This window comes from Sinocyclocheilus rhinocerous, unplaced genomic scaffold, assembly GCF_001515625.1.
Source record: "Sinocyclocheilus rhinocerous isolate Xijiao unplaced genomic scaffold, SAMN03320098_v1.1 scaffold1310, whole genome shotgun sequence".
NCBI lineage: Eukaryota > Metazoa > Chordata > Actinopteri > Cypriniformes > Cyprinidae > Sinocyclocheilus > Sinocyclocheilus rhinocerous.
Genome location: NW_015635534.1, coordinates 330822 through 344745, shown reverse-complemented (window position 1 = coordinate 344745; position 13924 = coordinate 330822). Strand labels below are relative to the sequence as shown.

The 13924-nt window shown below is 37.7% G+C and overlaps 1 protein-coding gene across 1 annotated transcript; it reads left to right on the top strand.

Annotated features, from left to right (window-relative positions):
• The first annotated feature begins 3183 nt into the window (after window positions 1-3183).
• Window positions 3184-13742, top strand: LOC107747176 (adhesion G protein-coupled receptor E3-like). Its single transcript, XM_016561612.1, has 17 exons — window positions 3184-3331; window positions 4306-4686; window positions 4771-4827; window positions 7626-8006; window positions 8105-8161; window positions 8382-8413; window positions 8631-8708; window positions 8837-9026; window positions 9693-9812; window positions 9975-10147; window positions 10391-10552; window positions 10625-10831; window positions 10909-11141; window positions 11224-11290; window positions 11372-11463; window positions 11596-11758; window positions 13529-13742. The coding sequence occupies exons 1-17, from the start codon at window positions 3184-3186 to the stop codon at window positions 13583-13585; spliced, it is 2598 nt and encodes an 865-aa protein (XP_016417098.1). The 3' UTR covers window positions 13586-13742.
• Window positions 13743-13924: the final 182 nt, after the last annotated feature.

Sequence of the window (13924 nt, the reverse complement as noted above, 5' to 3'; positions counted from 1 at the left end):
ACCAAATGCTCAATCATCAGTTATTTCATCACTTAATTATCTCATTAACTTCAACACTGTTTCAGTGTTTCTTTTAACATTGTGTAGATTGGACTCATATAAACACTGAGCAGTGTTCACTGAGGGTTTTGCTGTGTATGGTGTACATTTCAGCATCTATCCAAACAGAGTTTTGTACCTGTAAATGTTTTTGTTTTATTTGATTCGATTTTTTCATACATACAAACATGAAAAAAGGTCGGCAAACAATATTTTATTATTTTATTTTATGTCTACAGCTGAGGGGCAGCGCAAGTGGCTCAGTGGGAAACACTGTTGCCAACTCTAGCAAGATAAATAAACAAACGCAGCTTCAAAAACAAGCCCAAAACAAGCCCAATATTTTTTTGATGATTTATTATCAATATTATTTATTATCAATTATTTATTACCAATAAATGAGCCTGCAACATATTAAACTGAAACCACTCTTTTATCTGAAAAGCAAAAACAGAAGTTAAATAAAATAAATAAATAAATAAATAAAAATCAGCAGACTGCAACAAAGTGGGAACAAAACTCATCTCCAATCACCTGTGAGCAGAATAGGATTGGAGAGATGGAAAAGGAGAAAAACACAAGAGCTTCAAAGGGGAACTGTAACATAGCCACATATTTATAGCCTACTAAAATATAGGCTATTCGAACCAAATGTATTGACTCTTGGTATTAGTATAGGACAACTTGTTTTTTATTACAGCCTGTGATAATGAATACATTACAAAAACATTGTAAAAATAAAAAATCATCCCACTCCTCTACGTCTACTTCTATCATCGCTTGGATTACAGCGTCACGCGCCTTCTTTTTGAACGTGATTTTTCTCCAATGAGGGGGCGGAACATTTGACAAATTACGCTGCAGCATTTATATATTATTGCACTGGTTGGCTAAGTGTTATTTTGTGCTATTTTTTTTTTACAAGATATAAGCTTTTCAAAACAAAATGATCCACAAATAACTTTTTTTCACTCAAAAACTGAGGTACATAAGATCAGATTAAAGGGATAGTTCACCCAAAAATGAAAAGATATAAGCATTTCAAAACAAATTTCTTAGTTAAACATTAGAGCATGCTAGTGTGAAAAAACTGTGCAATTTTTTTAAATATTTTTTTTAATAGTGACAAAATTATCCACAAATAATGCTTTTTTTCACTCAAAAACTGAGGTACGTAAGCTCAAATTAATGAGGCCTACAAAAAATCAGTTCTAAAGATAAACATAAAACGAGTCCTAATTGAAAGAAAACAAGCTGAAAAAAAGATTGATACCAATATTTGGTGATAATATAGCATAACAATAGATTTATAAGCTATTTTTTGTGGACCGGTCATTTTTGACTGGGAACACCACAAGTGGGATTTAAAAAAAAAATTTTGTACAAAGTAAAAGCTTTTCAAAACAAATTTCTTGGTTAAACATAAGAGCATAGTAGTGTGATAAACAGTGCAAATGTTTTCATATTTTATTTAATATTGACAAAATTATCCACAAATAACTTTTTTTTTCACTCAAAAACTGAGGTACATAAGATAAGATTAAAGGGATAGTTCACCCAAAAATTTTAATTTTATGTTTATCTGCTTACCCCCAGGGCATCCAAGATGTAGGTGACTTTGTTTCTTCAGTAGAACACAAACGAAGATTTTTAACTCAAACTGTTGCAGTCTGTCAGTCATATAATGGAAGTGGATGGGAATCACGGCTTTGAGAGTAAAAAAACATACACAGACAAAACCAAATTAAACTCTGCGGCTTGTGACGATACATTGAGGTCTTAAGACTCGAAACGATTGGTCTGTGCAAGAAACTGAACAGTATTTATATCATTTTTTACCTCTGATTCATTGCAATGTCCAACTGTCCTGAGCACGTTCACAACATCCGGCGCATGACGCGTGTACGTAAATATTAGGTGATAATATTGCATAACAAGAGATTTATAAGCTATTTTTGTAGGCCGGTCATTTTTGACCGGGAACACCACAAGTGTAACAAGGTTAAATAACATAAAAATTGTTTAACAAAAATTAACAAATTTGTTTTGCGGTGGAAGTAGTTATGCCCTGTGTGAACAAAGACGAAGTAAATCTTAGTCCAATGCGATAACATTAAACCTTTATGCACAACATGGGTCTAAAGTGACCCGACTGACTTTTTATTTTATATATATAAATGAACTTTTCCACGACATTCTAATTTATTGAGATGCACCTGTACTATAAGTACATACTTGATCAACTGTTTGATGTGCATTCAAAGATATTCTTGTCCTTTTATTTTCTTCATCCAGAGTGTTAGTATGGCTGGTCCTAGTCATTTCAAGATCAATGGCTGAAATGGTTGTAGAAATGCTGCATGAAGAACAGGATGAGGAAGATGAGGCCATTTGTTGTCTTGATTCAGAGTCTGAAATATCTGATGCTAATGGCTTAGACTGTGCCACAGGGTCAATCTGGAGTTGTGGGTGTAAATTCAGCTTTCCTAAAGAAGACTCATTTGATGACATTAAACTCAGACCCAGTCCGATAGTAAAGAGTAAAATGGGTCTTGAGTGAGCATCCCCCTACTCAGGGCAGAACAAGAAGCCACAATATCCTGAGGAGCTGCCCAGGACCTGCACCTGGTTCACCAGCTGCTGATTTTTCTGATCCTGCACCTCTTCCTCTTCGATTGGCCCTCCTGTCTGATGTCCCCCTGTGGCGTGGGGCATGCCCTCCAAGCGCATCTTCATATGTCAAGTCAAGTCAAGTGTCCTTTATTTATATAGCGCTTTTAACAATACAGATTGTGTCAAAGCACCTGTACAGCAGCCCCAGTACTTTAGTACTGTACATTTAGTTCTGGAACTAAAGCGGTGCGAAAGGCCCTATAGTTGGACCCTCAATGCCTACACCAGGGGCAGCCAACGTCGGTCCTGGAGAGCCAAACTCAGAGTTTTTTTCCAACCCTAATCAAACACACCTGAACAAGCTATTCAAGGTCTAAGGGTTAATAGAAAGCAACAGGCAGGTGAGCTTTTATCAAGGTTTGGAGCAAAACTCTGCAGGACTGTGGCTCTCCAGGACCGACGATGGTCACCCCCGGCCTACACCAACTTCACTGTACAACACCCTGATTACACGGGTGGTGTGACCAATGCATGACAGATATTCATCAAGGAGCTGGTCAAATTGCTTGTCATGCCACATATGAAGAGGTGCTTGGAGGGCACGTCTCACCTTCAAAACCATATTCAGAGGCCCGGCCAAGGGAGGACAAATCAGCAGCTGGCATTCCCAGTGCAACAGGCCTGTGTGCAAGGAGCACAAACATGTAGTTGTCATTTGTGAGTCACGTAAGCACTAAAATGGCAAATTGAGATGTTGCTGTACCTGTGTGATTTAACTTTGTCAGTTTTATTTTCTTTTATTCGGTCACATACACTACAATTCTGTACAATTCTGAATACTGTTCAATTTCAGTGTTATCGGTTATCAGTGATATGTGTTATGCTATTTGTGACAAAGTGTTAAATGTGTTGACCTAAATAACTGCTAAAATGATTATTTTAACAAAATGTTGTCTTTTTTCTTTTGTGTTATCACATTTGCATAGATGGGGTCATTTTTGACCCATGTGCATAAACTTGACATAGTAACACAAAACCTAAGAAAAATTTAAATAATAATTGATGTTCATTGAAAATAATATATTTAGAATATTCTTGGATCATTGAATTCCTAGATCGGTGAATATTAAATGCTGAAATAAACTGATTTCAAACGACGGAACAAAAAAATTGCCAGTCATGCATGAAATAACATAGGAAATGAATACGGGTCATTTTTGACCGAGTGGCAACCTTCCGCTCTCTCTCGTGAAGCCAACACGGAAGTGACTTAAACTGTAATTCATCGACTGGCCGCTAGAAGCTGGCTCCAAAAGGGAGTCAGTCCCATAGACTCCCCATGTTAAAATGCCCAACTTTACAGCAGAAAAAAATGTGTTTACAGCCTGGAACAAAAAGTAGTTTTGGTCTATAGGCGGGGACTAAACTACGCTGTCAATAATTCACAGCCCACCAATAAGAATAAAAACAATAAAAAAACAGTAAAACTTAAGCCTTTTCAACACTACGGTTCAACTCAAGGTTGGCAGTTCTGTTTCCCATATTGTAATAATTTGTTAATTAAGTTAATTCTTCAGCTGTACTTCTGGAAATATTTTATAACAACACATTTTTCAGAAATGTGATGATGTCTTTTAAATATTTTCATAACAGCTCATCTCTCTGACCCCTGCTACAACTACACTGTACTGGACCATCCATGGAGAGCCATAAATAATACAGATCCTTCAGCCATAAAGTGTGACCAGTCTGTCACCTGGAGCGGCTGGTATCGTCTCTTCATTAACAACATGAGCGCTCAGATCCCAGACACATGTGTTGCACGGAGTAGCTGTGGCACTACTGTCCCACTGTGGATTCGTGGTGGACACCCAACAGTACAGGATGGAGTCGTCAATCGAGATGTCTGTGGTCACTTTGACAATTACTGCTGCCATATCGGGTCTTTTCCCATTAAAGTCAAAGCCTGTCCAAGCAATTATTATGTCTATGAGTTGGTTAGTCCAACTACCTGCAATTTAGCATACTGTGCAGGTGATTATATTTACATGAGCTCTTTCTACAAATTCATGATATTTGTGTCTCTGTTCATTAATCACTATTCATCCAAATATTCAGATGTTAGCAGCTTTAACAGCAGCTCTACAGCCGTCACACCAGTGACCATCTCAACTGGTAATGTAACACACTGTGTCTCTATTGGCTTGATGAATGTGCAGATCTGTACTACTGAATAGATGTGTGAGTGATTGTGCTTGTGTCAGTTGGTGAAAATGTTAGAAATGTAGATAAGTCAGGGTTGCCAACACACGCTCTCATGCTGCCCATGTAAATCTCACGCCGAATTGGCAACCCTGCTTGCGATATGAAACAGTCTCAGCTTTCAAATTTTGTAAGTTTTAATAGGAAATTTAAACAATAAATACAGTTTTGGCGCACTTAATGTGGCGTAAATCGTAAAATGTAGCACTTCAGTTAAAGCCAGAGTTGCGACAAGCTTTGATCTCGCCGACGTCGCTGCGTGGTCACGTGGTTCATGGAGATTAATGATAAAACACTAGCTTTTTAAATGTGAAATTTTAAAAAGTTAATACTTACATCCTTTTTTTAACGATACTTATATAAGTATACATAATGAATGCAAGCAAATACTGAATTTAACCCCAAGTTTAAAATGGTGCTAAAAAGGCATTCAACTGCATTCAACAAAAGATTTGTATCCCCTTTTATGTAAAGTAGTAAATACATATGAATTGATATTGAAATGAACAATTCCCTCACTGAGATGACTCGATGAGTCATATTAAAGATTTGTTCAAAATGAACGTATCATTCATGAACGACACATCACTATTACGAGCTTGTGGACTCTTCTGTTTTAACATTTAAGGTGCACATGCGTGTGTGCTGATGTATACGCCCTGTCCACGCGGCCACAAAAAATGAAACAAAAATCAGGATATCTGAAGACCCTCCTGATGATGAAAATTACATCACTCAGAGAGTGCACGGACCGTTGCAGAATATACTTTAGCCCAAAGTCCCTTTAAGGCTAATCAATGTCTTCAAGATCACTAGAAAGCTACAGGCAGGTGTGTTTGATTAGGGTTGAAGCTAAACTCTGCAGGACAGTGGCCTTCCAGGACCGAAGTTGCCCAGCCCTGCTTTAAAGGGTTAGTTCACCCAAAAATGAAAATTAGCCCATGTTTTACTCACCCTCAAGGCATCCTAGGTGTATATGACTTTCTTCTTTCAGACGAATCCAATCAGAGTTATATTAAAAAATTGTCCTGGCTCTTCCAAGCTTTATAATGTCATGGGCGGGTGTTTTTGTTCAACAGTCCAAAAGTAGTCAAATAAAGCACCATCCATATTAAAACGTGCATCACACGGCTCCGGGGGGTGAAAAAAAGGCCTCCTGTAGAGAATCGATGCATTTTTGTACGAAAAATATCCATATTTAAAACAATGTAAACAGTTTTGGGTAACATGCGCTAAATGTCGTACGTGCGTTCACGAGAGACTGCCTTTCCGGAGGATGACGTAGGACGTACGCATGCACGTGTGAGTCTCGCGAAAACCAAAGTTTCCTTACTTTGCCAAAGGAAAACCAGTCTCCTCTTGGCTTATATCAAAATCCTAAGGATTTTTTTTTTTTTACAAATCCTCGTTTTGTGCTTCTAATTTGTGACTGGCGTTTTGTTTTGTTCTCTCTCCGTCGCGCTTCCACGTTCGTCACTAATCACCGGCGCTTACGCTACGCATACGTCCTACGTCATCCGCCGAAACAGCATCCGCCTACGACAGTTAGCAGAAGTGAAAGAAAGGTGTTTATATCATTTTAAATATGGATATTTGTCTTACAATTGACAACGACTGTCTCATAAATGTTGTTTCTTATGCTCAAATAGCATTAAAAAAGCTTATTTTTATGCTAGACCGGCCACTGTGCTTTACCCTTTAGCGATTGACTCTTTTAGAAGGCGGGGCTATTCTGCAAAGCTTCAGTTCTAAGCAAGCAGCTTTAAAGGGGTGGTTCATTGCGATTTCACTTTTTTAACGTTAGTTAGTGTCTAATGTTGCTGTTTGAGCATAAACAATATCTGCAAAGTTTAAAAGTAATATAAACAAAATTGTTTTATGAACTTTTATTTTTAAATACAATATCAAATTATTGAACAGTTATACATTTTTTAACAATTACATTTGATGTATTTTATTGATGATTTTATGTATTAGTACTAAAACAACACATTCTGAAAAATTATAGTTTTAAGCAGTGTATTGGTAGTTATAGTTAATATGCTACACTCCTCGAAAATTCTGTAAAAAATAGAGCACAAAATAATGTGTTAATATGAAGGAATTTTCTGTATTGATTTTTCACAATACTGTATTTGTAATTACACATTGCAGTATGCTGTGTGTTAGAAGTACAGGAAATGTCCATAAACGTAATGGATAATGTCTTGGCAGAAAATTACCAGGGGCAGTGGCAATTTGCAACCAGTTTGACGATAAACCATGATAAAATTCCCCACGGTTAACATTACCATTTCATATTTTAAGTATCATTAAAACCGTATTTCGATTACCGTGATTTGAACAACTCAAGATAACTAAATAAATACTACCCAGCATAAAGCAAAGTTTTAATTAACAGTCGCACGTGCGCACAGCTCGCAGAGTAGTATCGTATTGTGTGAAAACATGGCAGAAAGCTGGGAGATTTTACGTAAAAGAGTGCTAAGGGAATTATACAAATTAATATATGAATGAATTAATTATGTGAATGCACCTCTGAAGGTTCTGACTCTCTTCGGAAAAGATTCGATGGCATTTTGTTTTCATCTTCACTTCATGTAATACCTAATAATGTAGTGTTCTTAATGGCAACTGCTTTGTCCACGGAGGTTACGGGGAAACAGCTGTAATTTTTTAAGCAACACATTTGTTTAATGTTTTCATAACAGCTTATCCCTCTGTTGACCCCTGCTACAACTACACTGTGCTGGACGAACCATGGAGAGCCAACAGCAGTCAGCCATCAAACTCCTTCAAGTGTGACAGAGATCTCACCTGGAGCGGCTGGTATCGTCTCTTCATTAACAACATGAGCGCTCAGATCCCAGACACATGTGTGGACATCTATAGCTGTGGCACCAATATCGCACTGTGGATTCATGGTGGACACCCAGCAGTTACAGATGGAGTCGTCACTCGAGATGTCTGCGGTCACTGGAGCAATTACTGCTGCTATTACGGGTCTTACCCCATTAAAGTCAAAGCCTGTCCAGGCAATTACTATGTCTATGAGCTGGTTAGACCAACTAAATGCTCTGCATACTGTGCAGGTGATTATATTCACATGAGCCCTGTATTATTTGTGTGTACCTGTATTATTTGTATTTGTGGTGATTCATTGATATTCATCAGCCATTATTTTTTTCAGCTGTTACAAACATCAGCAGCACTCATACAACAGTCACACCAGAGACGAGCCCAGCTGGTAATGTAGTCTGATGTTTCCACTGTTGATAGTGTTTTGACTGAATGTTTGTGAATGTGTAGAATTGAACAGAAATTATAATGTAGAATCGTTGACTGCTAATCTTTAAATAAAAGTTTAACATAGTGGATTCTTCCTGAAATGTAGCTGTTTTCTGAGAATGTTTTTTTTTTTTTGCTTTATTGTATTATTGTCTTCATGCTGATTTCTGTCATTGCAGTTATAAATATAACGCTGCCGGAAGGATGCACTGTAAGTTGAGTTTCTGAAATTGAGGTTTTAGAGTTGGACTCACAGCTTCTATCAATTATAGTGCCGAGAGCAGTGCAATAAGATGTGCATTATGGATATTTTTAATATGAATTTGACTTTCTATTTATTCTTTATGGATTCGTGCTTAAACTAATTAGCTATTAATACATACCCCTGATCAAAATCATCAAATTCTGCCTCACAATTGTGATTTCAGATACAGACTTCTCTAGAATGTCTTCAAAATCTTCTTGAGCTGATTGAGAACATTACAGCTCAAGAGCTTCCTGTGAATGTAAGTCTGCAAGAGAAAAATGATAAAATAATCAAATCAAATCTAGCTAGATAATAGATGATCGACATAGCAGTGCAGTCTTACCATTTACATGTAAGGTAACTGTATTTTTCTGGTCAATAAATTAGACTGTGATGAGAATTTTGAAAATGGTCCTCAATGCTGTGGAGAAGATTCTAGAGTCATCATCATCAGCAAGCCCAGCTGAACTAGCCTCCTATGGAAACCGTGTGTTAAAAGCCAGTGAGAAACTCATCTCTACATTAGTGAAGCCGACAGACACAAATGACAGTGTCAGTTTTACTCTTGCTGCTGTGGGTAAGTGGAGAAACAGTTATTATTAATGATGAAACTGAGATTATATATGATGTCAGAGACTTTTTATAGTCTAGCAGCGGTGGATCACAGGTGGCAGAAAGCAACAATGCTGAATGCAACACAGAAACTATTTAATTGTGTATCATTATCAACTCATTTTAAAAGAGAGCAGAAAAAAAAACTTTCTGTATTGCCTGTGCTCTGTCCCATTAGACAGATGTCAACATGGGCAGGTCAAGTGACACATTCATGCTTAAAAACATGTTCAAAGAAAATATGACCCATGATTATATGAAACGTGCAGCATAGAAATGGTTTGTGACTACAATGTGTTTTGCGGATATTCACTGCCTTAAAGACAAAACAATCAACATTCATGAGACACTTACCAACACTCAAACGATAAAAACCATAAGTCAGTGCAGTTTATGGTAATAGTCAATTACAGTATTTGGATTTTAAGGACATCATTATTTACTTTTGTTCAATGAACAATTTTGCTGCTTGATGTCCAATATAAAATCTGAGTCCTCACACAAAACCAGTTCAGAACTGAAGCGCACTAGTCATGTTATAAATTTGTGCAGATTGAATGAATTTTCATTAAAAAAAAAAAATGAAGTAAAGTAAAAAATACTAAATGGAGCAGCTTGTTTTTTAAACCAGAGGTAGAAGTCTTCATGGTTGGACCAAATGTCACCTTAGATAAAATACCTCAACTTGAAACAACAACTTCCTCTGTGGACATCGATCTCATTGGAATCGCCAAGAACAACATTGAAACAAGTATGTGAAATGTTATAGTGTGCATTAAATAAATAAATAAAAAAAACATTAAAGAAGAAAAAATTAAAGAAAGAGACATATGTACAACTAAATCACGTTCACTTGCAGTTTTTTCATTGTTGTATTTCACATCACACTTCTATTTCTGTCACACAGGATCAGCTGCTGTGGCTTTCATGAGCTACAACACGATGGAGAATCTACTGAAGCCAGACTTCTTCAACACATCAAACACGATTAAAACCATGATGTCCACTGTGATCTCAGCTACTCTTCCCAAAACCACCAACACTAAACTCACCAAACCAGTCAACTTCACCCTGAAACACATCAGAGTGAGACACTGAAATGTGTTTGTCCAACCTGAGAACTGAAGAACATCTGGAAACATCTAATATTCAGTGTTTTATTATTTTATTTATCTTTTGCAGGAGTTTGATCCCAGTGGTTCTCTGTCCTGTGTGTACTGGAATATCAGCGAGTGGATTGTAGATGGTTGTTCTGTTTTAAAGACCAACAGCAGCTACACTGTGTGTTCCTGTGATCATCTGTCGACATTCGCTCTCAATCTTTTGCAGGAGTTTGATCCCAGCGGTTCTCTGTCCTGTGTGTACTGGAATATCAGCGAGTGGATTGTAGATGGTTGTTCTGTTTTAGAGACCAACAGCAGCTACACTGTGTGTTCCTGTGATCATCTGTCGACATTCGCTCTCATCATGCAAACCAGCCGCCCACCAGAGGTACAGAACATTTCCAGTGAACACTGCAGAAAAGCACAGATTTGGCACTCGTGTTCTCTCATGTTTTCTCAGAACGACCCACTGATGGAGCTGTTGAATTTGGTGTGTGCGATCGTGGGGCTGGTGTTCTTCAGTTTGGCCCTGTTGACCTTTGCCCTTTGTCAGTGGAGTCCTGGAGTGAATAATGTGGCTCGAATCAACATCTGCATCAGTCTTCTGCTGGCTCACCTTCTGTTCCTGCTCACACAGCAGTTCCTGAGCTTCATACGGCCTCAGCAGGTGAGAATGATGAAGGAGCCCTACAGCTCAGCACAGCCTCACTGAGAATCATCATAACCGTCTCTCATGGTCTCCAGGTGTTGTGTGCCGTGATCTCAGGCCTTCTGCACTTCCTCTTTCTCTCCGGCTTTGTGTGGATGTTCATTGAAGCTGTGCTGCTCTTCATCTGTGTGAAGAACCTATCACAGATCAGCTCCAAAAAGAGGGAGGTGCTTAGCAGTGGATTCCTGTGTGTGATTGGATATCTGGTTGCTCTGGTTGTGGTGTGTGTGTCTGTCGGTCTGGTTCCTGACGGCTACGGCAGCGAACAGTGAGTTTAGTGTTTTCTCCTTTTTTCCCCTCAAACTGTATCATTCCTTCATAAACTCCAAACAGTATCTTCTTCCAAACAGCTGCTGGATTAAGATGGATAAAGGCTTCATCTGGAGTTTTCTGGGACCTGTTTGCATCATACTAGCAGTAAGCATGTTTCATTTTCATGATTTTGATTTGTATTAAAAGGAAAACATGGTGATTAATTATTGTTTTTCTACTTTGCAGTTAAACATGATTCTCTTTATCTGCATCATCATCAGTCTGAACTCATCTCTCACAAAACTGAACGCTGATGTTTCGCAGTTGAAAAAAAACAAGTAATAAATATTATAATGTAATTGCTGTAAGGAAAACCACATATAGTGTTTTTATTATAGTCAACAAAGATACATTATCTCTGCAGGATTATGGTGTTTAAAACACTGGGTCAGTGTGTGGTTCTTCTGCAGGATTATGGTGTTTAAAACACTGGGTCAGTGTGTGGTTCTTGGTTGCTCCTGGATTCTGGGTTTCTTCACTAATGGCAGTAAGGTGCTGGAGATCCTCTTCCTGATCTTGAACTCCCAGCAGGGAACCTTCATCTTCCTGATCTACTGTGTCCTCAATAATGAGGTCAGACATCACATACTCCTCCAAACAATCAGCTTTAACTACTCTATATTCAGTCTATCTTGTCTTTCTCATCTTCTGAATTTAGCCACTTGGGTGAATATTACAAACAGATGCAAAATCTATTTCAATATATTATTTTGCAGAGGAATAACTTTGAGCATTTTATTTTCCTTTTTGGTAAAAAATAAATTCTTACATTTTGAAGAATTGTTTTAGTATATAACAACTCACAAGATCAGTGATTAATTAGTCATTTTCAAAATTACAACATTCTCAAAAGATAAAGGTGCACTAAGCGATTTTTTTCCAAACGTTGTTGATATTTGAAAGCACCAAAACAAACACACCCATACCCCGTCAGGACCTCGCCCCTATTTTGATATCTCCGCCCCACACGTACGTACACAACCCTGGCATAACGACAATCAAGGAAGCAAAGATGACACACAAGCATATTCAAACAAATGCCAACAAAATCAACGTTACTCACCTATCAAAAATAAACAACGCAACCTCGGCGTCCGATTCAAGCCCTTCCCGCTCCTTGAGTTCTCTCCACTGCTGGAAAGCTACTCTGATATTTACGCGGATCCTACCTCTTGCCTGATCGTAACCCTTCTTTTTTATGTTTTGTTCCTCCGATATTTTCCTCTTTATCTTCCAATTCTCTCTATCTATAGTCGATCTGATAATATCCGTCCTGTGCACTCAAATTGAGCGCTCTCTTCTCTCTATCATTACAAGACACGCCCCTTACTGCTGATTGGCTACAAGTGGGTTTTGGGACTCGGGACACTGCGGTCAAAAGCGTTTTTCAAAAATTGCTTAGTGCACCTTTAAGTTTAATCAAAGACTATAGAATACCCAAGACATGTCACTCCTATAGTTTTGAATGGGGAAAAATGCAACGCTCAGTATGGCCGCTCAATCGTAGGAAGCCCCGCCTTCTGAATGAAGGAGCCAATCGTTAATCGGCAAAGTCAGCGCGTCACTGCAGCTGCCGTTAGAAGTCAGCTGCGTAACAAGAACATGACCAATTTAAGTTTATAGGACAACTAAACTATCAATTTAAACAAAAATTTACTGTCAACTACAGACGTTGCATCCATCGATTCCGCCATGTTTCTCATTGACACGCCCCCAACTCGGAAACTCGGGGCTTAAAGAAAATTTCGAGTTTCCCACTCGTAATAACGACTTTGTGGTGGCGTTCATGTGCGTTCAACTCGTAAATACGATCTATCCAACATGACTTGAACGCACCATCAGGACTGCGCATGCGCACTGGCTGATCTAGCCTGAATAAGCTTTTTATAACGCTATTTGAGCAAAATAAACAACATTTATGGCACAGTTGATATCAGATTTCTTTGTTTTTTTAATCGCAAGCTTAGTGAACATTTTTGTAGAATTTGATGTTTCCCCATTCAAAGAGATAGAACTCCTATCACACTTGCATGCCCGAAAGGCGTTTCAAAGATGGCCGCCGAGTGACATGACTGTGGCTAACTCTTAACTTTTATAAAGAATATCTCTTTGGATTTGAGACTTTAGTCTTTACAACTTTACAGATCTTCTTTATGCACCAAGAGCTTGTAACACTCCAAAGAGAAAGGAAAAAATGAAATCGCATCATATGACCCCTTTAATGCAGCACCTGTTTTTTTTTTTTACTTTTAGATTTTGTTTGATTTTAAAATATAACCTGGACACGTTCTGATTTATTTCTTAACCAAGGTTAAAATTGAATCTCCTCTCTTTCTTGTTCAGGTCAGGGAGCAGTACAGGAAGTTCTTCAGATGTCTTTGCTGTGCCAAACACCACTGAGGACATCAGCATCATGTTCAGAAAATGAGTGAAGTGCCATTATTATAAAAGTGATTCTATCATTATTTAGATGTTATATTAGTCTCAACTAAAAATTTCACAGCTTTTTTTTTTCTTTTTACAAATGTCAGTTCTCTGATATAAACCTATACAATTATCAATACTTAATGTTTTGGTGAAGGGAATGCTATTATTGTTTTAGAGCCCTGTATACTTGAAATAAATAATTTTATAGCAAGTTAAAGAATGTAATTTTAAAATTATTTTTGAATATTATTTATTGAAACCGCAATTGTAAATGTAACAATTTTCTTATTTTCTGTTAAGCAATCCATTTAA

Excerpts from the sequence above, each read along its gene's own strand:
- LOC107747176 (XM_016561612.1), top strand. The coding sequence starts at position 3,184 with ATGACAGATATTCATCAAGGAGCTGGTCAAATTGCTTGTCATGCCACA. Across the intron at positions 4,687-4,770 it reads CAATTTAGCATACTGTGCAG|ATGTTAGCAGCTTTAACAGC; the intron begins GTGATTATATTT and ends CCAAATATTCAG. Across the intron at positions 10,832-10,908 it reads GCTTCATACGGCCTCAGCAG|GTGTTGTGTGCCGTGATCTC; the intron begins GTGAGAATGATG and ends CATGGTCTCCAG.